General features: G+C 40.8%; 1 protein-coding gene across 8 annotated transcripts in view; it reads right to left on the reverse strand.

Moving 5' to 3' along the window:
- The window catches only part of SHANK2 (SH3 and multiple ankyrin repeat domains 2), a 338,706-nt gene that overhangs the window by 131,426 nt on the left and 180,024 nt on the right, over positions 1-27,256 (reverse strand). For all 8 annotated transcript variants that reach the window (XM_083601126.1, XM_083601124.1, XM_083601130.1 and 5 more), the window contains 2 exons: positions 14,916-14,998; positions 13,206-13,330 (listed from right to left, as the gene is read on the reverse strand). In XM_083601126.1, coding sequence (XP_083457252.1) covers positions 13,206-13,330; positions 14,916-14,998 — 208 coding nt within the window. The remainder of the gene's footprint in view (positions 1-13,205; positions 13,331-14,915; positions 14,999-27,256) is intronic.

Raw genomic sequence — 27,256 nt, forward strand, 5'->3', positions numbered from 1 at the left:
CTTCTAAAAATCAGATAGTTGTTCATTTCCTTGACATCTGAAGGGAAGGCGTTCCATAGGGTGGGCGTCACTACCAAGAAGGCCCTCTGCCTGGTTCCCTGTAGCTTCACTTCTTGCAGTGAGGGAACCACCAGAAGGCCCTCGGAGCTGGACCTCAGTGTCTGGGTCGGACGATGGGGGTGGAGATGATCATCAAGAATTATATCAAAATGGTCAAGTTTTGAGAAAGAAGATGCAGTATAGTACCCAGCACCCATTATGGAAAAATTCAGAGTAGGAACAATCTCTGTGAGATTTACAGTCTGTATCCACAATCAACAAAGAGATCATTTTGACCAATCTATACTGCATATTTGCAGGGTAGGGGGGCCTGCATGCCCAGTGCTCTTCATCATTCAAAACTTGGGAAGCATCAACCCATGATGAGTTGTTGTTTTGTTCCAATGTTGTTTTGTTCCAATGCTAGGCCTCCCATTGTGCAGTGGGGGGCATTTTCAGTGTTGGGGAGTCAAAGCCGGGGGAGGGAAGAGGTAATCCTTCCCTTCCCAGATTTTCCGCTCCCACCTCCAATTGTAATTAGGCTTGAAAGAAAACTTCTACTGCAGCCACCAGAAGGCTAATTGTGGTGTGGGGGCATTGTCAGAAGCTCCTCTACCTAGCTGGCCCCCTCCCTCCCAATATTGACCCACCACACACCACACTTAACCCTTCTTCTGGTACATCAGGATACTTCTTTCAAGCCTAGTTTCACAGGTGAGTGGGAGGGGACCCTACAAGTGCCAGGGAAAGAGTCTGCAGGTTCAAGTGTGCATCACAATGGCAATCTATGGTCAAGATTCCTACATAAAAGGCTCTGAAGAACCATCATGAACCTGACTTCTTTTTTCACCTGTGCAGAAAATTAGGCAAAGACTTTCACTACATTCATGCAATCAACAGGGGTATTCAATTCCTCAAAATGTTGCAGCTATGACAATAGGAAATGTGTCCCTTTCACCATAGCTCTTTGCAGCTTTTGAATCCCTGCTTCCCCTGGAAACATAAATTAAATTGGCTGATGCTGAACATAAGGAGGTTTGTTAGGAAATTCCTCTCCTCACAGAGCAGGGTTCCCAGAATTACTGCTGGGCTACCATACACCACTTGCATGAGCATAACCAAGAGAAGATTGAGAATCATCTTAGGCCCTGTTGACACTCTTTGGAAACTGGTCAAGTTTCTGAGCCTGAATGATAAGCTCTTCTTTATCCCAGCCCAAAATCACAGGATAGTTTAGCAACACGTTTTCTCCATATCTCTCGTCATTGTGTATTTGTAATACATTCTGAACACCACCAAGCTATCTAAAGATGGCAGCTTTTAGTCATCCTAACATTTTCCCCATAATATGAAAAGTGACAAAGATACTAAGGGGAAATGGCATGAAACAGCAGACACATCCCCATGTAATCTTGGAAGTTTCATATCTTGGTGGGTTTTTCTATAAGCACCAGTAAGCTGACAGGACAAATACTGTGCACATCAACTGCCTAATCCATGAATGTCACCTAGTCTGAACGCACTCAAAATGTTGAATGGCACCAGCAATACTTGCAGGTTTACTTGAAGACTGCAATAATTTGCAGTTCTAATAAATGTGAACTCTCTGATGTGTGCATACCAGGCATTTAACGGAGCCAAGAGGTATCCAAAATATACAATAATACACAAAATATACAAATATACAATAAATTTGATTATATAGTGACTATCCACAATTGTCAAAGTTTTCTGTGCCCGAAAATTCGATTCATCAATCAGATGAATAGCAGGTGTGATACTGTATCAATCAGTCACTCCAACAATGCCTGATCTCAGTGGTCCTCTGTGAGGGGAAGCAGTGACCTTCCACAGTGTTAATCCAAAGTAATCGTAAATATCCTCCTTCCAGGCTGTGCATGTGAACAAATAAGATAAACACCTATACCAGCAAGAACCTATTGGGGTTCCCCGCCTAACTGAGGTGAAACACAAGAGGTTTGCACATGTTGACTGTTCCCCAAAATTCTTTAATTCACACTTCTAAAATACAACAGGTAAAATTACTTTAGAACAAATGGGAAAGCATAGAAGCACACCCTCCTACCTCAGCAACACCCCAGTTTCTTCTGGCAGTTAGACATAACATTTTGAAAAGCAAGGTTTGTAGCCCATTCTCTAGGTCTGCTTGTGGGGATGTCCAATGCATTACCGCTGTCCATCTAGCCTTTACATCCCACCCCATTTCCATTTTCTTCCTCCCATGTACCCTTTTTACAGTGGCTGGGATTGTGTGGTGAGGCTTCCATCTTGCGATGCCTGCGCAACTCCATCCAGCCTAAGTCCATTTACACCTGGTCTCAAGGCATAGACTCGTAGGGTTGCCGTATGTCCTCTTATTTCCAGGACATGTCCTCTTTTTCATGGGTAGAGTTGTCGTAACGATCCATAGTTAAAAGCAGAAGTCAGCAAATGTGTCCTCTTTTTTATCTTCAAAATAAGGCACCCCTAGAGGACTTTGTAGGGTCACAGTGCTGCTGCTGCAGCACATCAAATGAGAGACAGAACAATTTGTTATAGTGAACAGCCCATCCATGGGAGGGAGATACTCTCTCTGGAAGAGAAGGGAGACCTGGGGCTGCTTCTGAACCCACCTTTGCTCCTAGACTTGCAGTTCATTTCTGGTGCCAGAGGAGCCTTCATCAGTTATATCTGATACACTATGGCACCATTCACGGAAAACCAAGACCTTACTACCATCATTCCTGACTTCTGACCTTGTAATGATTACTGCAATGCACTATATAGGCTTTGCCCTTGAAGACTGCACCTGCTGTAGCTTCTAAAACAAAGTGCTGCAGCCTGTCTCCCAAGGGTACAATTACAGTACAGATAGGGTGAACCTACAGAATCAGCAGCTTGCCGCAATCAGCCCTGTGGAACTTTCTTATTTATTAGGTCTGCTTACTTTTAAGGAAAAAAAGGGACGCGGGTGGTGCTGTGGGTTAAACCACAGAGCCTAGGACTTGCCGATCAGAAGGTCGGCGGTTCGAATCCCCGTGACAGGGTGAGCTCCCGTTGCTTGGTCCCTGCTCCTGCCAACCTAGTGGTTCAAAAGCACATCAAAGTGCAAGTAGATAAATAGGTACCGCTGCGGCGGGAAGGTAAACGGCATTTCCGTGTGCTGCTCTGGTTCGCCAGAAGTGGCTTAGTCATGCTGGCCACATGACCTGGAAGCTGTACGCCGGCTCCCTCGGCCAATAAAGCAAAATGAGCACCACAACCCCAGAGTCAGTCACAACTGGACCTAATGGTCAGGGGTCCCTTTACCTTTACTTTTAAGGAAAGGGCTGATGCTGTGATGTTTCTATTGTAACAATCTGTTTATGTTCTTTTATATGTATATAAATATGTATACATTTTTATATATGTATATAAATACATATACATATAAATATATATATATATATATATAGATGTGTGTGTGTGTGTGTGTATTTTAATTCTACTAATGTTTAATTGTCTTTTAATGGTACTTTTAAATATGTCTTTAGCTGTTTCTATTTTAGTAGAAAGCTTGAGAGGTGTTAGGGAAAAAGGTGAGATAATAATAATAATAATAATAATAATAATAATAATAATAATAATAATGGTGTAAGCAATATATTTCACTTGTTCATGCTCAGCTCCACCAGAAGTTAGATTGCTTCTGTACTTAATTCAAGTTGCTGGCTGAGATATAAAGTCCTGCATAGGAAAAACCTTGTGTATCTGTAGCATATTTATTTTCCTTCATTGTGTATATGCCTTTCTACTAGTATCATCATATACAACCCTCCCTGTTCTTGATATCATAAATACATGAGGCTAAGGGGCAAACTAGACCTGGTGTTACAATGAATTTGTGTGTGTGTGTGTGTGTGTGTGTGTGTGTGTGTGTAGCAGATACTAGCCGCTGAGGGAAGGGGGGGCTGATAATTATCAATATTTCAGTAGGCAGGGAAGGTTCCCTGTTGTGGTCCTGACAAAAATAAAAGAAAAAAAATTCTATTGGGAGGAAATTCACAATGAGTACCAATGGGTTAAATTCCCTCTCCCTGCCACTATGATATTAATAATTATCAGACTAAGTCACCACCATCCTCCATGGATACTATTTGCATTTAAAACAAGCACGCAAAAGGCAAGCAGGCATTTAACCGTAATTTCTAATTTAGTTCTTAGTCTGTGGGAAGAGTAAGGAATTTTTCTCTGGAAAATCAGCCACATGATTACTCTTTTATGTAGCCTCCACCAGCTTGGTGCCCTCAGCTATGAGTTGCACTCCAAAACATCTGGAGGACACCAAGTTGGTGAAGGCGACTTTATAATTTCAAACAACTGCTAACACAAAACACTCATTTTTACCAATGCCTTTTACATTTTCTGCAATTGTGGGTTGCATGCTACTGCTCTGCCCTACTGGTTTTAGTTATTTTGTCTTTTGTATATTTGGTGTAGCTATTTAATGATTTTATATTTTTTAAAATATTTGTTGTTGCATTGAGGTTTTCTTTTTTAAAAAAAGATGGCCTAGAAGTTTAAAAATAATAATTTCATACATTTTAATTTTATTTATTAATTAAATTTTAATGCATCTCCAAGGGATGATTGGAAAACTATTTCTGAAATGGGCCTCCATTTTTCTTGGTGAAGCACCAAGTATGCTGTCCAGGAATAGACGAGTAGAGACAATACTGCCAGCATCTTTTACAATTCAAAAGGAAGCTTACTTCTTAAAAAGGAGGGCAGCCAAGTTGGCAGCAACAGAAATTCTGGAAGTTGTTGATTTAGGATGGACATTCACATAGAAGCTCTGTGCCTTTTCAGTGGTGTGTAGATAGGGTAAAAATGTAACGTTCCCCCCCCCTTCTCTCTCTCTCTTTTTCATACCGCCTTTTCTCTATTTTTACATTTCCAATTTTAAAGTCATGGCAAGATATCTAGAAATCCACACATGGACACTCAAATCCCCACCCCCAAAGCAGCAGCTCATGGAAGACCCTAAAATCATGCTATAGGTTTCCTTTGGCTCCAGCCATTTTCTGAGCAGCCATGTAATTTTGCTCTTTGTAATTTAAGATGTCTCTTAATTATAACTAGATTGCTACCACCCTCACCACCCCAAAAGAGCCTCTGTTTTATGGAAGAAAATAATTGTTTCAATATGTAGCGAATGTGTGGACTTGTCGCCAAACAGTAAGAATTCCTCCGATTATTTAATGATTTCTTTTCTTTTGCTTTTCATTAGTTTTATCTCTACAAAGATGAAGAGATTAAAGACGACAAGTATGGGGAAGATGGAGGTGTCAAGGTGAGGGCCAGAGTCAAAAAGAGCAAATCATAGGATTATAGCGAGGTGTGGGGAGAGAAAATGGATGAAAATAAAATGTTTCATATTCATGAACTGCCAAACCAAGCAATCCAAACTTACATTATGTCAGGACCTGAGATATGCCAGAAATATGCTGGTGCAATAATTGCCATATTAGATGCATGTTTAACCCAGGACAGGAAAAACATAACAAGAGAATTAAAAAAATGGAATAAAAATGGCTATGGAAACACTGGTCAGAGGCTGTTTCAGTGTTGCTACCACATACTGGCCACAGATTGGGTGTGAGGGGTGTCAATGAACTCACAACGACAGGTTCCCAGCACACATCCTTGCACTACAAAAGATGACACACTGCAGCATCCTCACTCCATTAGCACCAGTGGCTCAACCGGAAACGACCCCGCTATAGCCAATCCTACAGGCAGAGATCTGAATCCTTTCATAACCCTCACAAGTACAGTGGTACCTCAGGTTACATACGCTTCAGGTTACAGACTCCGCTAACCCAGAAATAGTACCTCGGGTTAAGAACTTTGCTTCAGGATGAGAACAGAAATCATGCTCCAGCGGCACGGCAGCAGCAGGAGGCCCCATTAGCTATAGTGGTGCTTCAGGTTAAGAACAGTTTCAGGTTAAGTACGGACCACCGGAACGAATTAAGTACTTAACCCAAGGTACCACTGTACTGGTTTATGAACACAGCATGCAAAGGGGAATGAGGAGAAGTCACATAACACAGCACCCATATAGCTCCAAGGACACACTCAGAGAACACACTTAGCTCTACTGGGACAAAGATTCAAGATATACCCAGGGAGGAGAAGCTCCTCTGACATGCAGGTCAGTGGAGAGGGGCCAGGATTTAGGACAAGGGCAGACACACACTGACTGCAGCACACCAGCAGCCTCCAGTGGCTTATTGCATGGGATTGGAAGCAGGAAAAGGAATGCAACTTCCCATCAGGGCAAGTGATGGAAATGCCCCCTTTTACATTTTGTAAGCCTGGCCAAAACCAGTAATATCAGGGGCAAAAGAGAGGCTGGGCAGGGAAGGCGAGACATATCTGACAGGAGTGTGGTAAGGGTTAAAAGAATATATACCTGCAGCATCTGAACACTTGAGCACAATGAGGACGCCTATTATTGTTAATATATTTAATTTTTAATTGCTTTAATTGCTGTTTTAACTCTTAACTGTTACACTATTTGAATGTCTTTGCTTTACTGTATTTTTTATGTGTGTGCTTATTTTAATGTTTCAGTGAAATGGTTCTGTTGTGCATATTTATTACATGCATATATATATTATTTTGTAATTGGTTTTATACTTGTAAGCTGCATAGAGGCCAACTTTGACAATTAAGTAGCATATAAATTCATTAAGACTACTGTGGATTATTATTACTACGATGCTGAACTTGAAAGAAATTTCAGAGAGAAAGTGAAACAAATCTGTAACTACTAGAAAGTTCAGCAGGGACAGGCCTTGGAGCCCTCCTCCCTTCAGCCCTCCTCTCACTCATGGTGCACCAAACAGGGACATGCTTGACAGGGCTTGAAGTGCTGAGAGGGGAGTTGAGGCCCCTCTCCCCCAGCCCAGCCCTCACGGGGACAGGCTTGGAGCACCAAGCAGGGATGGGCCTTGGAGACCACCTCCCCAAGGGCTTGGAGGAGAGTGCAGGCGTACCATACAGGGACAGGGCCTAGGCTCAATACATGCACCTATATGTCTAAAATTGGTCACAATTGGATCATAGCAAGTTGCAGAATGCGCCTAGTCCTTAGGAAGTTTTGAACGCTGCCCAAGAAGATCTTGCTTCTCCTTTGGGGTTCCAGGCGAGCCCCAAAGTCACAGCTTTCCAGCACAGAGCAAGACATGTCTCTGTAGGTTTCTGCTCTCACACACAGCTACTCTGGCTAGTCTTCTTCTGCCTAGGATAACAACAACAACAACAACAACAACAACAATTTATTTATACCCCGCCCATCTGGCTGAGTTTCCCCAGCCACTCTGGGCGGCTCCCAATCAAGGATCACATGACCTGCAGACAGGTGAGGGGTGTTTGTGTGTGTGTAACACCAACCCATCTTTCCTGGAGAGCACCATCACTTAGTCCATTGCTTGAGATGCTGATGAGCACTTAACTGGCCAGTTAAAGCTATTACTTTGACAAAGGGGCTAGTTGGGCAAACTTCCTTTTATACATTCCACCCTGAAGGTACAGAATTGAAAGGTTGGAAGGGGTCTCTGTGTTTCTTCCAGACTGTCTCCCTCCCAAATTCATAACAGTATTTATTATTAATCTGCAACATAAAAAGCAACTCATAAATTGGTTACTTGCAAGTGCACAGCTTGAAAAACTGAGGAGCGGAAAGAAGGGATAATACTTCACAGAGTATTTCAATAAAACAACAAATATGTGAAAATAAGTATTTGCACTGCACCTTAGTTACTAATATGTTTAGCAAAACTGACTACAATGTTTCTAGCAATCTATCATCATCTGTGTAGCGCGGTCTAAAAAGTTTTAGAAACATGGAATTTGGAGAATTCAGCACAAGTGATCTTTCTGCCCTTAATTATTCAGTGGCTGTAGTGCCTGCTGCAAAGAAGAAGAAGAAGAAGAAGAAGAAGAAGAAGAAGAAGAAGAAGAGGAGGAGGAGGAGTTGGATTTGATATCTTGCTTTATCACTACCCGAAGGAGTCTCAAAGCGGCTAACATTCTCCTTTCCCTTCCTCCCCCACAACAAACACTCTGTGAGGTGAGTGGGGCTGAGAGACTTCAGAGAAGTGTGACTGGCCCAAGGTCACCCAGCAGTTGCATGTGAAGGAGCGGGGATGCGAACCCGGTTCACCAGATTATGAGTCCACTGCTCTTAAGCACTACACCACACGGGCTCTGGATTAACACACAAAATATATACATAGCAACAAGCTTTGTAGCAAGTAAATGCCAGAGTATTTGCTGATATGAGTGTGGAAAAGAATGTGTGTGTGAGGGGGGGTGGGTTGGAGGTTGGAGAGAGAGATTGAGAACTTAAATAAACCTGCCAAAACTCACAGCTTTAAGTACTAATACAGAATATGTTTAGAACTACTTTGCTCAATCATTTTCCTTGCAAAGAAAAAGTAAATAAATCTCAGATACCAGATAGGTCTCAATACAGTTAAAGCATAACACAACCACACATCACCCACTGAAATTTCGTAAAACAGCTAAAAATCTAGGTTCCTCGGCTCAAGAGGTTTCAGAATATGACATTAGGATCACAGAGCACATGGGTTGCTTCCACATTAGAACACTTTAGCACTGCTGAGACCTGACCCCCCCCAATTAGCTGTGAACAGAATTAAAATGGAGATTCTACACAATGACTTAATACCAGTATATTATGCATAAGTAGTATATAATGCCTCTCCCTATAGTATTTACTCTCACATTAAGTCCAGTTCAGCAATGCTGCTTAAGTTTCCTCTTTTAAGTTTATCGTATCTGATTGCTTCATGATGAGTACAGGTGGTAGATTACTAATAAATGACATATGAATTACTTCTTGAATAGCATCAATTTCATTCATGCATTTGGGAGGGAGTAAGGGAGAAGGATCTTACCATTCCCCCCCCCTTTCTTTTTGGTTGCAAAATTCCACTCTCAAAAAACAAGGAGAGGAAACTACCTGTTCCAATAAATAGCTTCAAATCTCCAAAGGCATAGGAACCCAGAGAGCCTTATAAGTACCTTGCCTGCCAACACTTGCCCAGCTGGTGCTGGAATTGTGCTTTATTATAAACGTTGAAAAAATGCCCAAAATCAGGACTAGGGGAAAGGGAAGGAGACCATGCACATACAAACACAATGCAATGCAAGAGGCTGATAATCACATTGTCTGGGTGTTCCCCAAAAAGTGAGTGAACAAAGGATTACCATGCCAGTAAAATGGCTGTTGTGAAAGCAACTTCACTGCACTTGCAACTAAATCCCAGTTTACTTGTACATGCTGTATTCCATGTGAACACCCATGCACACCCTGGGACCAATGACTGGGCTACTACTTGTAAGTGGGGTAATGCCTGAAAAATGAATTTTAAAGACCATCCATCTTTGTTTCACACTTGACGCATTTGCTGCATGAAACACTTGTTTAACACACAGTTGTCACATTAAGCAGAAAGTAACCCTGAGGAACAATGTGACTATGAGGAAGAATGCAAGTGCTTCCTGGGGTGCAAGGCACTGCCAAAGGCTAATAACTGCTTGGTTTCATCTTTCCTCTGATCCCCACATGTCAGTGGGTCTATAAATGAGAAAATCTGCAAAAGATGCTGAAAATGAATGGAGTAGGTTTTTTGTTGACTCACTCATTTCTATGCACTAATATTGATAAGATACATGCATAAGGAAGAACATTTTAATGTAAAGGAATGAAGCATATTTCTATACCGCAAATTATAAACAAAGCAGCAGAAAAATAATCCTCTTTGAAAATAAAGCAAAACAAAATAAATCTGGCATAAAATAGCACTATATGAAATTATCAAATAGTTTACTTTTTCTTTAACAAAAATGGCAGCCCAGCCATATGCCAGAAGCAAATGGTTGAGCTTCAAGCATGTAATACTGTGAACATCTGAGTCATTGAAGATTTTCTATCTCTTGGCAACAAGAGATAAGGCCAACTACATCCAGTATTATCATAATGAGGTTTCACAGCAATGAAAAGTGCATACAAACCTTTCTAATTCTTCTTACTGCAAAACAGCTATTTCTGGGAAAAAGTTTTTTTAAAAACCAAAAAAAAAAAAAAAACCCTTAACACATTACAGTTTCCAGAAAAACTTATCATGTTAGGATGGAAAATTCAGTACAATTTATTTATAGAAGCATTCCTCAGTAACAAATGTGAGCCTGGTTGACAATGGTCAAGTTTCTCAATTATCAGTGGGATTTTGAAGCATCAAGACGGAAAAAAGAGGAGGTGATTTGTCATATTGTTATGGTATGTGATGGACTTTGCTTTCAAAACATATTGAAGGTGTTCTTTATTTCACTACAAAAGTTGGCCTGATTCAGCAAACTATTCAGTACATTCTTATTTTAAAGGTAACTGAAATGTCTTGCAGAGTTCTTGGTCAGGGTAAGATAAAAACCTCTGCTTAAAAACACCCACCTTAAAATAGTTTCTTTAAAAAAATTAAAGAAGTTAAAGTGCCTTAAAAAATAATATGAGGCGTTCCAAATGAATATTCGCACATCCGGGTTTACGGCATTTGGGAGCCAAAACGTCCGAGTTCCAGGGCGTTCAGGATCCAAGGTATGACCGTACCATAGGTGTAGTCTGCAGGGGTCAGCCCCCCTACCACGTAATTAAATTAAAATACTTAGCTGACCAATTGTGTTGCAGATAACTTGGTTCTGCCCCCCGCCACTTAATGCCTGCATGACAAGTACCTAATCAAAGACTCCTAACTAAGTTTAGTAGTTGTGAAAGAAGAGGTGAGGTCCTCTTCTGGATCAGAAAGTAACAGGAAGCAGAGAGTAGGAATAAATAGACAGTTTTCCTGATGGAGATATGTAGAAAGCAGTGTCCAAAGGACTGGTATTGGGACCTGTGAATGGAGGGCCAAAAAGATTCTTAACTCAACATATATGCTCATGGGGTCTGAGGTCCCACAGAAAAATAGGACTTTTTCTTTAAAGTGTTTTTCCCCCCTTATTTTGCATGTGTAGAAAGAGAACCAAGAAGGTTGGTCTCTTGTCAATACTGTAAAGAGATTCACAGTGCAAAAAGGATGTGGCCTATATTATCCAAGGTTTTGGATTATGCTCCTGGATTATAAAAATGTTCTATTTAATTGCAAACCAATATGTTCTGTTCGCTACAACAACCATCTAGTACACATGCTTGCTCATGAAATAAATGCATTTTAAAATGAGAAACTTAACTTAAATCGATAACATAAACTGACCTTTATTCCTGTCGATTTACATCATTCCACCACACTTTGTGCCTGTATAACTTTCCCACACCTAAAGTATTTCAATAGTATTTCAATTGCTTGTGATAAAAGACCCCTGTTAGACCTATTCAAAGTATCTTATGCTTTCCAGGGTACTATTAATTCCAAATATTTCATTGCACCATTTACCAGTATTCTAGTCCTAAATATTTCTGTCTATGTATCTTCTACCAACAGCGGAGAACATCACTGCAGTGCTGGCATACACTTACAGTTTGGGATACTGGCCATCATCCAAAAAACAAAACCATGCAACTACTTCCACAGACAAATGTCAGCAGTTTGCCCATACCACATAGCAAACTGTGTTTGAAATTTTGGAGAAATTCAAAGGTAGTTTGAATATCGTTATTCAGAGAAGAAAAAAACGTGAAAATTCAACAAACCATGTCAAACCTCTCAGTGTGCCAAAAGTAGCTCTTTACATAATGAAAGTTAACCACATGCCAATATGCCCTATCATAAATATTTATCTGCTGGTGCAGGAAAAGTTAGGATCAGTGGTTTATGAAGTGTGATTCTCAGGTTTAACTCCCAAGGAAGTCTTCTAAATAGGAAGCTGCCCACCAATTCACTACCCAGTAAAACTTATAAGGCAATGACACAAGGATGCATTATAACCATAAAGAATTTGCCAATACATTTTGTATTGTATCACATTATTTCTAACATGTTCCTGCTAAAAACTTTACCCTACTGTGATTTGTAAATGAAAAAGATTAACATGCAATGGCATAAGGAAAAAATACATTCTACCTTTTTATATCATATGCCACAAAATAACTTACTCATCAGTCTGAAGATCAACAAATGTAAACCAAAGAATTATATGGGTAAATGACATTCAATAGAGTATCACCATTTCTTAAAACAGGGGAGAAAAATGAATACCAGACTATTATTCATATTGCATGAATAATTCTGAATATAGCCAGATATATACTCAAAATCCAATAAAGTAACAACCACATTATTGTACTGATGTTCAATAATTTCTTTGAAACTGATGGAAAGGGCATCCAAACCATCGCTAATTTCACATAAGAATTTTCATTAGGAATAATAACACTGTCAATTCCAAAAGTTAAAATGTGAACTAGAAGCTAACAAGCAAACAAACTGGTCTACTTAAATCTGACACACAAAAGCTGCTTCCCCTTTCATGAAATGCAATCACACATTTTCTCACTAATATCTTACTCTCTATCTAATCACTTGATGCATTTTTCACTGTTAAATGGTGTACAGCAAATACAGGATATTATCCATTAAAAGGGATACATAAAAGCTTTATTTGGTGTTGGGGCAATGAAATAAAAGAGGCCCTGTCACCATAGAGATGAGATTACTAATCTCTATGGAAAGGAGGAGGATATCATCACACCACCACCTGCTGTTACACGCATGATGGATCAGGCTAGTAATTAAAACACAACTCTTTCAATGCTATACTGCAGCACTAGACATCCATTCAATTATCTTCGAAATTAAATTTAGTCAAAACTACCAAAAGTAGAATTAACAGCATCCTCTCTCATGGAGGTTTCTCACACGTATTAGAACTACACACATCTATATTCACACAATTTGTGTCAACACAGCAAAAGGAGGTTTGAATAATGAAGCCATGAAAGACTCTGCAACTAGGATTTGCATCAAACTGCTGAATAAGCCTCTTCGCCAGTAGTTAGAAGGACAAGTTTAAAGCAGCCAGTGAACCTTGGGCAAACTGATTAAACTACAGAATTTTCCTGAACAGGAAAGGTTAGATCACATTCAAAATTCTCCTACCTCGATCAAAAAGTCTCCTGTTCTCAAGCCAGCTTGCCATGCTACCCCACCTTCATCCACTGATTCCAGATACTGCAAAGCAGGAAAGGCTGGAGTAGGGGTGAATTCTTCAATTGGTGTATCAGCTTTGGGAATAATATTTTTAAAAATATATATTTTAATAAAGAAAGATAAATATTTGAAATATATACTTAATGTGATTAAATGATTACTTATGCAGTGCCAGAAATTCATTAAGTACAACAATCCCTTCTCTACAGATCTCCCTGCTCTATAGTTCTCTCCCTCTCTTTTTTCATGATCACTTGAATTTAGTCAGCAAATAAATGAAGCTCAGCTCTGGTAAATTGCTATATAGCCAAAAAAGCAAGTGATTTGGTGGAACAGGACTCTCATTTGAAACCAGTATCATTAATTTTCAAATATCGGCATAGCATGGAGAATTCAGGCATTTAAAATTTCAAGTCTGTTAGCAGCTAATTACCTATAGCTACAATGAAAACAGTATGAAGTAATTAAATTTAATGGTGTAACATTGTATTTGCTTATGCATCATGTACATATTTATATGCTGAATGATCTGACATGCATACACTTTCATAGACAATATGCTCCATAAGGTCTCAAACATCATTTATAACAAATGATACATGAAGCTAGATATTAGCATATGTTTTTAAGGGGGCCCTTGAATATTCCACCTGGAGAGCTGGGGCCCATACAACATTAACATATATAGTAAGAGAATAACCTCTGTTTGCTGCAGAGATAGCTCAGCGCCAGCTGATCTACACTGTGATGAAGTCACAGAGTCTCTAGAAGACCCCACTAAAACGTGCATTTAGCCAGGATGGTTAATCAGGAACTGTTACATAGCTAGGGAAGCCCAATAGGTGTCTGCCATGCTAGCGAGGAATGATAAAAACGGTATTCCCAGAGGAAGGGTGTGGAGGATCCACCATAAGCACATATGGGCTAGCCTTGAAGCCAGGCTGTGTGAGGGAGAGCCCATCCAGCAACTGAGGGGTGTTTCAGTGGCAGGCACTGGGATGTACCACCACTTAAAAAAATGAAATGCAAAAGCACTAGAATGAAAAGCCTTAAATATATACCTTTGATTCTTAGGCATAAATCTACTGGAGTACATTTGGCATAAGAAAAAGCTTAGCACATTTCAACACACGAAGCCAGGCATCCCTCACAACAGAACACACTAAAAAGGCCACTCAACATACATGCAGCTTCTGAAGATATAAAAATGATCTGATTTTCATACTAAAACTGCAGTAGTTCCACCTTGAGCAAGCCACAGATCTATTTCAAGCTTGTTGGCAACATGCAGCTTCACTCCACAAATAATTTTAACGCATGAACACTTTAAATTAAGCAGTTTTGACACCCCCACAGCCAGGATGCTTACAGTGTGAATAAACTGAACAGTAACATATACAAAATATGTGGGCAACCTTCCCCTCAGAATTATTCTCCATATCTATTCTATACATATATCTATGCATTAAAAATATACATGCATACACATACCCCTCAAAACTGCTCAATCAGAAATGCATGTCAGTTTTACTGCACAGAGAGAACACTGTTGTCTAGCAACCAAATGCATAAGGAATAATGCCTGTTTATTTTCAGAAATGCATGCCATTTTTCACATAGGCACTCACCCAATCACACAGACACAGAAAATCCACATACCTTTGGCCCCTCTGAGCACAAACCCAAATCCTTCATTGTCTTTTTTCTGCAGGACCACAGCCTTTTCTTCTATAATGCAGTCACTGTAGAGAGAATTCCGAGGATAGCGACCATTATTACATCCCTTCATCACCACAGTAGTAGCTGCTCCTCCAGTGTGTAGGTTCATCATCATCACAGCCAGTTAATCAAATAATATTGCAGTAATCAAACATGGGGAAAATATAACGGCAAACAGAAGAAGGAAAGAGACAAAGACAAGGCTTAATGGCAAGGGAGAACATGACAGTGCAACTTAACGGAGGGGAAAATGCAGCAAAAGCAGAGGAAGAAACCATGCATGGTGGTAGCTGAACAAATGTGTGATCATGTCATCTGTGTGCTAGCTAGGAGTCGAAAAGAAAAGAAAGTGAACTGGACGACAGTAGCATTAATAAACTCCTCAATCGTGGATGTACCAGATGCATCTTCTAGTGAAGCCAAAATGAAACCAACCAGAAGAAAAATGAGGCAGCATTTTAAAACCTAAAGTTAGCTTGGTTTGCTGTTATAAGTAGCTAAAAGGCACGGATATATTCAGAAGCTATGCCTTGCATCAAAAGCCCTTTTTCAATCCTATTGAATGTTGCATGCTGCAAGGATCCCACATGATCATCTGACAGCCTACAATGCTAACAACGTGCAGCTGCCTTGGCGTCATCAAGCACAAATTTTCACAGCATCAAGAATCTGCATAATTTAAATAGTAACAAGGCATGTATGTTCATGATCACCTTTTTCTATAAAAATTACAGAGCCTTCCTGAAAGCCAGCACAATGAACTGATAATCAGAGGATCCTCTGAAAGATAGACATTACATTTTTTTAAAAAGGCAGCTTCTTAAAAATTATCTGATAATTACTCTTCGATAAGTGTTTTTTTAAAAAATAAAAATAAAAATCCAGTTATTCAAAGAATAGATTGAGCGTAAGTTTCTAAGCCAAATCACAACACTTCAAGAGATTTAAGCTGATCTGAGTTTTTAATAATAAAATAAATATTTTATATCATTAAATGGCAACACATTTTCAAGAAATTATTCATGTAGAGCTTTCAGGTACTCCCTCATTTCTTTTGCATAGTAGGCAATATTTCCTTTAAAAAACAGTAACATGCTTAAAAAATATGATGGTGCAGTGGCAGAAAACCATTGCTCTTGAGGTAATAAAATATGGGGAAACTCTGGAATCTGACCTGACAAAATATAACTAGCTGATCCCCAAGACCACAATCTGCACCCATTTACACACACTTGTTCAGTTAGGTTTCCATCATATCCCCGAGGCTCTGATTAGCTTTTGCACAAATGTGTCCATATTCACAGCTGAAAGGAATAATGGAAAGTTCCCTCAACATTCCAAAATAGCCAGCACCCTTTGGCAAAAATCCACAGAGCAGCTGGCAGTTATGATGGAGCTCTTTCTGGGAGAGAGGCAGGGCAGGTTGCCAGAGGCAGTTGGTTTCCTGGCTAGGGGTAGGGCCAGGGTTCCCTTTCTCTTGTTCCCAGATGATGACACAGAAGCACAAGTAGATAGGGTGCAGATGAACAGGTCTGGAGTAAAATCCTAACACATCTGGATTCTGAGCAAAAACGGCAGTTTCTGTCAAAAGGATTTACAGCGAGAGGCAGGAGAGGGGGAGGGAGAGGGGACATTAAAGAAAAAAGGAAGAAAATTGTCTTCTCCCCACGCCACCTGGTCACCTCCAAGTTAGCAAATTTAAAAATCATGGCTTAAAGTGGCAGGACTGAGGCTTCCATTGCTGCTCATCATACTCTTCTTTCTACCCTGTCCCTCATTCCCAGGAAACTATTTATCCACCCTTTCCTATAGCCTCTATTTCATCTTGTGTGTGGAGGTGGGGGAAGGGACTGAGAAATCCCCTCTACAGCAAGTGACTATGGTTACTATGGCTACTATGGCTAATTATAATGTAGCATAAACTGCTAATGTTTGAAACCTTTTGGGGCCAAACTACATACAGTGGTACCTCGGGTTAAGAACTTAATTCGTTCTGGAGGTCTGTTCTTAACCTGAAACTGTTCTTAACCTGAAGCACCACTTTAGCTAATGGGGCCTCCTGCTGCCGCTGCTCCACTGCTGCACAATTTCTGTTCTCATCCTGAAACAAAGTTCTTAACCTGAGGTAATATTTTTGGGTTAGCAGAGTCTGTAACCTGAAGCGTATATAACCTGAAGCGAATGTAACCTGAGGTACCACTGTAATTTGTTGTAGTGCTGCTCCAAAAGTTTTTGGATGAAAATGGTTATTTAGATCCCTTCTAGAAACCAGTTTCAGACTGGTTTTGGCTAACAATAAAACTTCCTTGGTTACCTTAGTGCAGGCATAGCATAGGCAAACTCGGCCCTCCAGATGTTTTGGGACTACAATTCCTATCATCCCTGACCACTGGTCCTGTTAGCTAGGATCATAGGAGTTGTAGCCCCAAAACATCTGGAGGGCTGAGTTTGCCTATGCCTGCCTGTGGCAATCACACAGGGTCCCCGGACGGTTGACGGTCTATTGATCCCTGTGCCACCACTGTGATTGCTTTCCCGCTGCCACCAACCCGTTTCTCTCAGGTACACACAGAGTCCAGACAGCTGTTAACATTAAATTAAATAAGCAAGTTTATTTTATAAGCCTTAACAAGTTTATGGTTTCAGATAATTTTTCTTGGCAGTTTCTTAATCTTAGTTTCTATCCTGGCCTATACCTTTCCTAATAACTGCTAACTGATTATCCCAACTGTCTATCTGACTCCTATCAGTTTCTCTCACTCTCTCACAACACAACTCGACCAATCCAGACTTATCCTCCCTCTTCCTTCTCCAACTCCCAACTCTAACTCCTCCCCTTGGGTTCCCACTGGCCAATCACTTCACACTCATTTAACCCCTTCCTTATGACCCACCTAGGAGGGCAAACATCACACTGCCTTAGTGGATGATCTGGGCTGGGAGATGAATTATGTTTATTATTTATTAAATTTGTATACAGTTCTTCATGCAAAGATGCCAGGGTGGTTCACAACAGAAAAATACAAAATGAGAATACAAAATACATAATAAAACAAAAACAAAAGCAACAGCAATCAGGTGGTTAAAAACCCTAATCAGCAACTCATTTCCTAGGAAGTTGAATGAGGTGCATGTGACCCTGTTGATTCTCCTGGACCTCTGAGCTTGTTTACTGATCCATAGACCATGCTATCTATCTCGGTTTTCACAAAGGGATGGGAACTGTGGTCACAATGCTAAAGTGGCTTCGTTCATTCCAGAGAGATAAAACCCAGAAGATTATTGCTCTTCCCCATGTCTGGTGGCCTGTAAGGTTCTGCAGAGCTCCATCATGTCCCCTATGGTATCTAACAACTACATGAAACTGCTCAGACAGTGGGATTGCAGAATCATCAGTATAAGCTGATAATATCCAACTCTATATTTTTATTTTTATCTCATTCTAGGGAAGTAGTTCAAAGGCTAAATCACTGTTTGGTAGCTGTGAAGGACTGAATGGGGATGACGAAACCAAAACTTAACCCAGACAAAACAGAAGTACTGGTAGTGAGTTCACTCAGGTTTGGATCTGCAGTTTGTACTGGGTGGTGTTACACTCCTACTGAAGTGTACTTCTTGCTCAAGTGATTCTGCTAGATTGTGTAGACGGCACCAATAGTGAGGGGTGCCTTTTTCAGCTTTGGTTGGTTTGTGATCCACAGCCCTTCCTAACAAAGCTGAACCATGGTCATCCATGCTCCAATTCAGTGCTGGGAAGCAAGTAGGTCATAATCTACTGGTAGATTTCTGGTTGAGTTGCAAAAACATGGCAAAGGTTTCTGACACCCAGTTGTTTCAACAACAGCAACAACTAAATTACGCTTTACAGTGGTGCCCCGCAAGACGAATGCCTCGCAAGACGGAAAACTCACTAGATGAAAGAGTTTTCCGTTTTGGAGGTGCTTCGCAAAACGAATTTCCTATGGGCTTGCTTCGCAAGATGAAAATGTCTTGCGAGTTCCTGCGGGGGTTTTTTCCTCCCCCCCCCTTTTCTAAGCCGCTAAGCCGCTTATCCGCTAAGCCGAAAAGCCGCTAAAAGCCGCTAAAAGCGCTAATAGCGCTAATCCGTCAATGGGCTTGCTTCGCAAGACGAAAAAACCGCTAGACGAAGAGACTCGCAGAACGGATTATTTTCGTCTTGCGAGGCACCACTGTACACTTAAGTGATGCTACTGCTATGAAGGAAGTTAAGCAAAAGTAGACTTTTGTGTGAAAAGACTGTGGGGTCAGTTCAGTTCTGGTACACTGGTACCTCAGAACTTGAATATAATTCATTCCGGAAGACCATTCGACTTCTGAAATATTCAAGTTCCGAGGCGTGGGTTCTGGTTGGCCAACAGCTAGGTTTTGGACAGGGGAAGCCGTGCTGGACGTTCATGTTCTGAGGAACGTTAAAAAACAGAAGAACTTCTGGGTTTTCGGAGTTTGGGAGCCAAAACGTTCAAGAACAGAGCCGTTCGAGTCCCGAGGTACCACTGTACTAAAAAACCAATTCCTAGGCTCAGAAGGTGCTCAGAGGCACTCACTTTATCCTTTAATTCAATTTGTATTTTGCACCTGACTGGTTGGTTTGTATTTGCACTTGGTTCTGGCTGGTAGATCTTGGAGTTCTACAAAGTCTGCCTACCTCTGCTCTACAGATCTCCAAATTAGACTATTGCAACATGCTCTAGGTGAGGCTGCCCTAGAAAACTGTTGAAAACTACAACTAGTACAAACTGCTGCAGTCGGGTGGCTGACAGGTCAGCATGTTTTTGATGCATAATCTCTCTCTCTCCTGTTTTGTATGATCTGCATTTTTTTACTGGTTTATTTTCAAACTGAATTTTAAAGCAATCTTATACCACACAACCAAACAGAGCTACAGTTCCCAGCACTGTTAATGAACTACAGTTCCCAGGATTCTCCATGACTGTAAAAGTGGTATAAAAGTGCTTTAAACGTATGGTGAGGATGTGAGCTACGGCCTGTGACCTGGGTACCGTAATTTTCGCTCTATAGGACGCACTTTTCCCCCTCCAAAAATGAAGGGGAAATGTGTGTGTGTCCTATGGAGTGAATGCAGGCTTTCGCTGAAGACTGGAGAGCGAGAAGGGTCGGTGCACACCAACCCCTCTCACTCTCCAGGCTTCAGGAAGCTATCCGCAAGCCTTCGGAGTGCAGCGGGAATGCCCGCTGGGCTCCGAAGGCTTGCGGATAGCAGCCTGCAGCCCGAAGCCCGGGGAGCACAACGCTGCACACCCCAGGCTTTGGGCAGATATCCGCAAGCCTTCGGAGCCCGGCAGGAGTTCCCGCCAGGCTTCCAAGGCTTGTGGATGGCAGGCAGCAGCCCGAATCCCGCTGGCTGTCTTGGCTTCTTTGCTCTATGGGGTTGGGGGGGGGGGGAAACAATTTTTTCTTTCTTTATTTCCCACCCAAAAAACTAGGTGCGCCCTATGGTCCGGTGCGCCCTATAGAGCAAAAAATACGGTACCTTAAGGATCACATTCTTCTGTATGTTTCTCCCTGAATGATTTGCTCATTATCTGAAACTTTACACCAGATCCCTTGACCCTAGGAAGCATGGCTGGTGATACCCATGGTCAAGGCCTTTTCGGTTGTGGTGCCCACCCCGTGGAAAGCCTGGCAAAGTGAAGCAAGTCAGGTCCCATCGCTGAAATGTTTTTAGGCAGCTAGTAAAAAATGACAGTTGAAAAAGTTTTTACCTCATAGTTCTCTTTTTGCTGGTATAGTAGTGTAGGCTGTTCTGGATTTTGTAATGGGGACTTGGCTTTGATGTCCATATCTGTGATTTTAATGGGAATTGTAATATAGTTTAAAACAATTTAATTGCTTTGTGTTTTGTTTTGTTTTTTGTTTTTATATAACTCCGCCGGATCGCTATTCGGCATCGTTTATCGTCGGAACTATGACAGTATCTGATCGTCTTCAAATTGCTTTGTGTTTTTGACTGTAAACCACCTTGAAAATACATATAATAAGTAAATAAGAAGTGTAGGAATAAAAAAGGAGACTCCACCTAACAGTGTACACCTCTTTATAATCCAGTTTTATGGAAACAGGTTTAAAATGTTTCTTCCTTTTATCAGAAGTTTCCAGGGTGGTGTATGAAAGTGTGAAAACAATTCACACAATAAAATAAAGTGTAGAGGAAAAACAAAAATAAGGAAGGGAAAGCAGTTCCAACTAACATTTCACCTAAAGTATCTGAGCCAAAAGGATGCTATAAACCACATACTGGGATAGCGTACATAAAGTTCTCCAGGAAATGAAATATGAATATATATAACATTATTATATAAACCACTTAATTGTATCATAAACTTGTTGCAGGAGAAGCAATATTACTAATATCTTCCAAAATGCTGACAAATTGGAGTATGCTATTGGCTAACTAATGGAGAGATCTTTGGTATGGATTTGCAACATCCATCCCCAGATGGTCACATTTAGATTAACATCTTATGCGATCCATGTAGGAGGCAGAAAACTGAAGGTTGTAGATAACTCCGCTTTAAGGTGATTTCTAGAGTAAATGTTGTAACATGAAGAACATTTTCTACCACTACAGGATTGTGGAGAGGTGTCTATTTATAGGTTTCCCCCCTGTTGCAATGAACTCAAAAATGAGTGGATGATTCTAGTAATTAACGACCTCAAGATTAATATAGACCCTGCATTTGATTGATTGCATTTCCCTGGGCACTGATCATCTAGTTGAGCAATCTGGTACTATAGAACGTAGCACTGAAATAATTCAGGAAGGAAATGTTAATTACTTGTTGAATACCAATAGTGCATTCAACCCTGAATTAAAAACAACCCCCACCCCCAGACACACAGTCCCTAGCTCTAAACTATTTAGAACCGTCAAAGCTACATTATCACTTACAACTTTGGAATAGTTTTAGGTTGCAATAAAAGGATGCTTTCAGACATTGGTGGCAGCCCGGGTCTGGTTGACCAGAGCTGCTGCCAACAGAGCAGCACGCAATGAGATGTGGGGAGGAAACAAACCCCAATCCCGTACTGTGAAAGGATGACATGACAGAGTGAACACTGTTTATATTGTCTCTTTTTTCTATCATATGCTGAAAGTGGATCCATGTTGCCACAGATGCTTGGAAGGATATCTGAAACCATTCTGTATTAACTTAGCAAAGTATTTTAATATCACTGCAACACTAGCTAGTATTACAAACACATGCTATTACTCTCATAGATACGAACAGAGTATTTTTTTGGGGGGGGAAGGTCATGGTTGTTTTTGGAAGTCTATTAAAAGAATGCAAATCATTGCTGAAATTGAGGGTGGGGGAAGTGAAGCTTTTATTTTCACACAGCAAACACTACAGGTATGGTTTTACCAACACCTGAGGAATTCTGCATCTGTTAAAGTAGGATTTTCATTTTTCTTGTTAAAAATATGCAATTTTCAGTTTTAAGCAGGATTAATAATAAAGCACTAAACATTCTAATTGGAGAAGCATTCCGTTTTTCCAAAAGCAACATTTGATAAAACAATTTATCAATGCAAGCTCTTAAATGAGAGACTTTCTTAAAGAAACAAAAACACCAGGGAATGTTGAGGGAAGTGGCCTAGAAACTACTTCTGTTCCAGGTAACTAAGATGATATTGCATAAACTAGTGTAACACTGATGCACTATTCATTTGCACACACACATATTAATGAAGACTTGCATATGACATAAAATTCTTAAGTACAGCAGAAAATAAAATTCCAGTTCCATTGAACGAAAAGGAAGAAGGAAGCTATGCTACTTATATGAACACACCTTACTGTTTCTTTAAGGCAAGTGTCACTAGGTGTGTATTCCAGAATCTAGCTTTGTAATTTTAGTTGCTAGCTGCCTACAGACAACAGCAATATTTAGGGTTGGCAGTCTGCAGGGAAGCAATCCCAAACAAGCACATAGTTAAGCTAAGAATGAGGTAGGTAGTCAACCTGTAACTTGTTCGGAATGAGTCAGAACAGAAGCATTACTGAAGTAGGTGGAACCCTACTGAGCCTTGAGTTACCACATCCCTTCTAAATAGGCAGTTGCTTTATCAGCCTCCAGCAATGTGGTGATAGCATGACCCTGAAGGACCAGGTGCGCAGCCTGGGAGTCATTTTGGACTCACAGCTGTCCATGGAGGCCCAGGTCATTTCTGTGTCCAAAGTTGCTGTCTACCAGCTTCACCTGGTACACCGGCTGAGACACTACCTGCCCACAGACTGTATCGCCAGAGTGGTGCATGCTCTGGTTATCTCCCACTTGGACTACTGCAATGCGTTCTACGTGGGGCTACCTTTGAAGATGACTCAGAAACTCCAACTGATATAAAATATGGCAGCTAAACTGGTGACTGGGAGTGGCCACCAGGACCATATAACACCGGTCCAATAGGATCTTCACTGGCTCCCAGTATGTTTCTGAGCACTTTAAAGGTGCTGACCTTTAAAGCCCAAAATAGCCTTGGCTCAGTATACCTGAAGGAGCATCTCCACCCCCATCGCTCAGCCCGGACACTGAGGTCCTCCTCCAAGAGTCTTCTGGCAGTTCCGTCACTAAGTGAAGCGAAATTACAGGGAAGCAAGCAGAGGGTCTTCTCGGCAGTGGTGCCCGCACTGTGGACGTCCTCCCATCAGATATCAAGGAGATAAAGAACTACAGTACATAACTTTTAGAAGACATCTGAAGACAGCCCTGTATCACTATGTTTTTATATGTAATGTAAGCTGCCCAGTGTGGTTGGGGAAACCCAGCCAGATGGTAGGGGTATTAATAATAATAATAATAATAATAATAATAATAATAATAATAATTCCTTCCTGGATCTCCAGATGTAATTTTCTTCTACTAAAAGCATAAGGGAGGTTATTGTGGTCCACTCACTGCTGATTTTAGAATAAAATACACTGGCATGGTTTTTTTAAAAGAACAAACAACACCAAATACATACACTGACGCTTATGCAGCCAAACCACATGATCCTATGATTACAAATGCCAACAGAATCAAGTTTGCTTATGAAGTTCACTTGGTTTAGGACAGCACAGCTGAAGATTAGCCAGTGAAATTTTTCAGCCTATTTTATCTTCTTGTAGCTAAAGGAGGATGTCTTAAATGAGTAAAATATTTTTGACTGGGTTTCTACTTCAGGAAAAGCTGAAACTGCTCCACAAACATGGGCTCAATAAGCTTCTGTCCAAAATAGGTTATTATAAACCAGCCTATAACCTGCTTGTCTTCACAAGGATAGTTTCTTGAGGTGCAATCACTGTCTCTTTAGGTCCAGATTGACTCATCTCCTATCCAAAGAAGCACTGGCCAGAACTGAATTCCAGTCCCTTGATTGACTATCCTAGATATAAACTAGAACATATTAGACTTCCTGAAAGCAGGCACAGGAGTGTAAAAGCATGCCATCAAAGTGATAAGAGTTGTAATTGGAAAATTCTCTCATCAAATTTATATCCATTATTGCCAGATTTATACTGCCACTTTATTATGGACCATTGGAAATGGTCCTAGAGCCTGGCGTTCTAACCGAGTCCTCATAAATGAACTGGTGATCCTTTCTTTGAAGAAAATGATCATCACATATAATACAACTGATTATAATTGAGCAGATATTATCTCACAAAATATAAAGAAAAGCAAGATTGAGAAAATTCAGATAAAATACCAAATCTAGAAAAAGGAGCATAAAGAGATATGGAGAACAGATTTTAAGCCATATTTAAATAGCACCAGTTCTCTCTTCAGGCATATCCCTATAATGTTGTATTGTAAGCATTCAGGTAGCATTTTATAACAATGCAGTTAGCAGATCCAAAAGCAGTTGTCCAATCACAAAAGACAGTAGTAGTAACTACACACACACACACACACACGCACACCATCAGTGTTCGAAACTCCCATTGTTCTAGGTGCATTTTGCGATTGGGGATTTCATTAGCGTAAGCAGTTTCTGAGCCTAAGATTTCAGATTAAAACTGCAGAGTGGAAGGAAAGGAGGACCTTTTTCTTCCTCCTCACTTCCAGCTACTCTCTGAAGACTGGAGAAGAGACCCTCTTAGGAATATTAGGGGGGATGGGCAGGGGAAGGACTAGACCATGTGAAAAATTAACATAATATTTTAGCTGCAGTTCATTCGTTTTCAGCTTTGTATTCTTGTTATAAAAAGCACTCCTAGACATTCTGCTGTTGCACCTATAAAGTAGGTTTAAGGTGCCTTTTATATCTCAGTTTTCATATCTCAGTTTCTCAGTGGCGTAGCGTGGGGGGTGCAGGGGGGGCGGGCCGCACCGGGCGCAACATCTGAGGTTAGGGCAAATCCATGGGTTAGGGGGCGCAAATCCATGGGTTAGGGGGCGCAAATCCACGGGTTAGGGGGCGCAAATTACTTGCCTTGCCCCGGGTGCTGACAACCCACGCTACGCCACTGCAGTTTCTAAACACTGTAATAGTGATAGTAGCTAAGCCTATATTTTGACCCCCACTTTTGAAAAGTAATGTCTGAGTGAAAGTACACAAGCTTATATAGTCACATATAAAAAGTACAAAAATCCAGGTTCCCCTCTTTTCTTCCCATCCCCTAGCAACTGCCTATGCTAAAAATAGCACAAATATCATGAGAGACAGGGCACAGAGCCAGGTGGAAGAGTTAAGTCCCAGCTTCACATCCAACAAGTATGATATACCAAACTTTGGGATAGGGTGAAAATCACAAATTCGAAGGAGGCACTTGGAAACACTGATTCAGTTAGACATTCACCTAGACTGTCTTCAGGATGAACAAGTCACATCTTCCTGTCCACATCCTCAGGTACCCCAGGCTGAGACTCATCCAAGCATAAGTGAGAATGCTTCATTACAGTCATATTCTTCATTACAGTCATATGCATGCTCAGAGGACTGACAAATGGTGAGGTGTGTACAAATGGTAAATCAGTGAAAGCTGTGAAATTCCAAATTTTGTAGCAAAGCTCTGATTGGACCCACCACCATCCACTCTCTGCTTAATGAGAATCTACTTCTGAGAAAGTTGTTTCTAACCAGGCAGGAGAAACTGATATTTGTCAATATCTAATTTGGTTTTTGTATAAACCACCAGGTAACATGGAAAAGGATGGCTGAAATCTTGATTACATGTAAGGGGTGGTTTGACTTACAGACAGGCCAGCTCATTATTACTCATTTTTGAACTGCATTTGGAAATGGTATGTAGCACACTCATTTCCCCCCATCTTTTGTCACCCATCCAGCCAATCAACCACAGTGTTACAAAAGCATCATTCCCCCCCCCCCCCCCGCAAGCCACTTTGACACAATTTAATGACAAAGATGATACCAAGTGATGTTCACATCAGCTTCAAAAGGTTTCTGGTTGTGTACACACCAGGTGTTGTTGATGAGATGGAGATGTTCTTACCCTATGCAAACGTATTCACACCTTGGCTAGAGACAAATTAGGAACGGCTTAAGAACTCCAATCAGTGTGAAGCTGGTTTGAGAAACAACGCATCAAACCGTAGTATTTTATAACCAAGTGCAAGGTACATATGCATTTTGGATAACATTGTGTAAACACTGCATAAAACCCCAGCACTGGAAATGCAGTGAATCCATAGTAATCGGGAGTGTGAACACAACCTAAGATGACACCAGTGGCAAATGTGAGTACAATTCCCTACATGTTTCCCACCTTCCTGTCCTAGCAATCCACTCCAATCATGTCACAAGATTTCTCTGCCCCCTTCTGGCCAAAGAAAAACAGCAGAAACTATTGAAATCCTTTACCAAGCTGTCAATAGCAGAACTGTATAGCACCCTAGTTCTGAGCATTGCACCTCTCTTGAGCATCAGGCCTCTCTTGAAGAAAGTATTTTGCATTGCCCTTATAACTGAGCAGGGTCTCCATACAGCCCAACAATAGAACAGTACTAAAACACTTCCTCCCAACTTAGTTTCAAAGAACTGACAGCTTCTATGTTCCACCAGGCCTTAAATTATCTCATCATATAAAAAACAGCAGTGCCTGTACAACTCTCTGCAGTCATTGGAATACCAATTGTACAATTTTTCAATTGCCTTAATTTTAAAATGTGCAAAAGTACTAACTATCCAAAACAGGCTGTGGAAAGAGAAACATAATATGCAAGAAAAAAAAAGGACAAGACTTAGAAAGAAACATGAGACAATCTCTCAAGAGCAGAAAACTGTATGACTT

The sequence above is a fragment of the Podarcis filfolensis genome, assembly GCF_964270895.1.
Source record: "Podarcis filfolensis genome assembly, chromosome: 1".
NCBI classification, from domain to species: domain Eukaryota; kingdom Metazoa; phylum Chordata; class Lepidosauria; order Squamata; family Lacertidae; genus Podarcis; species Podarcis filfolensis.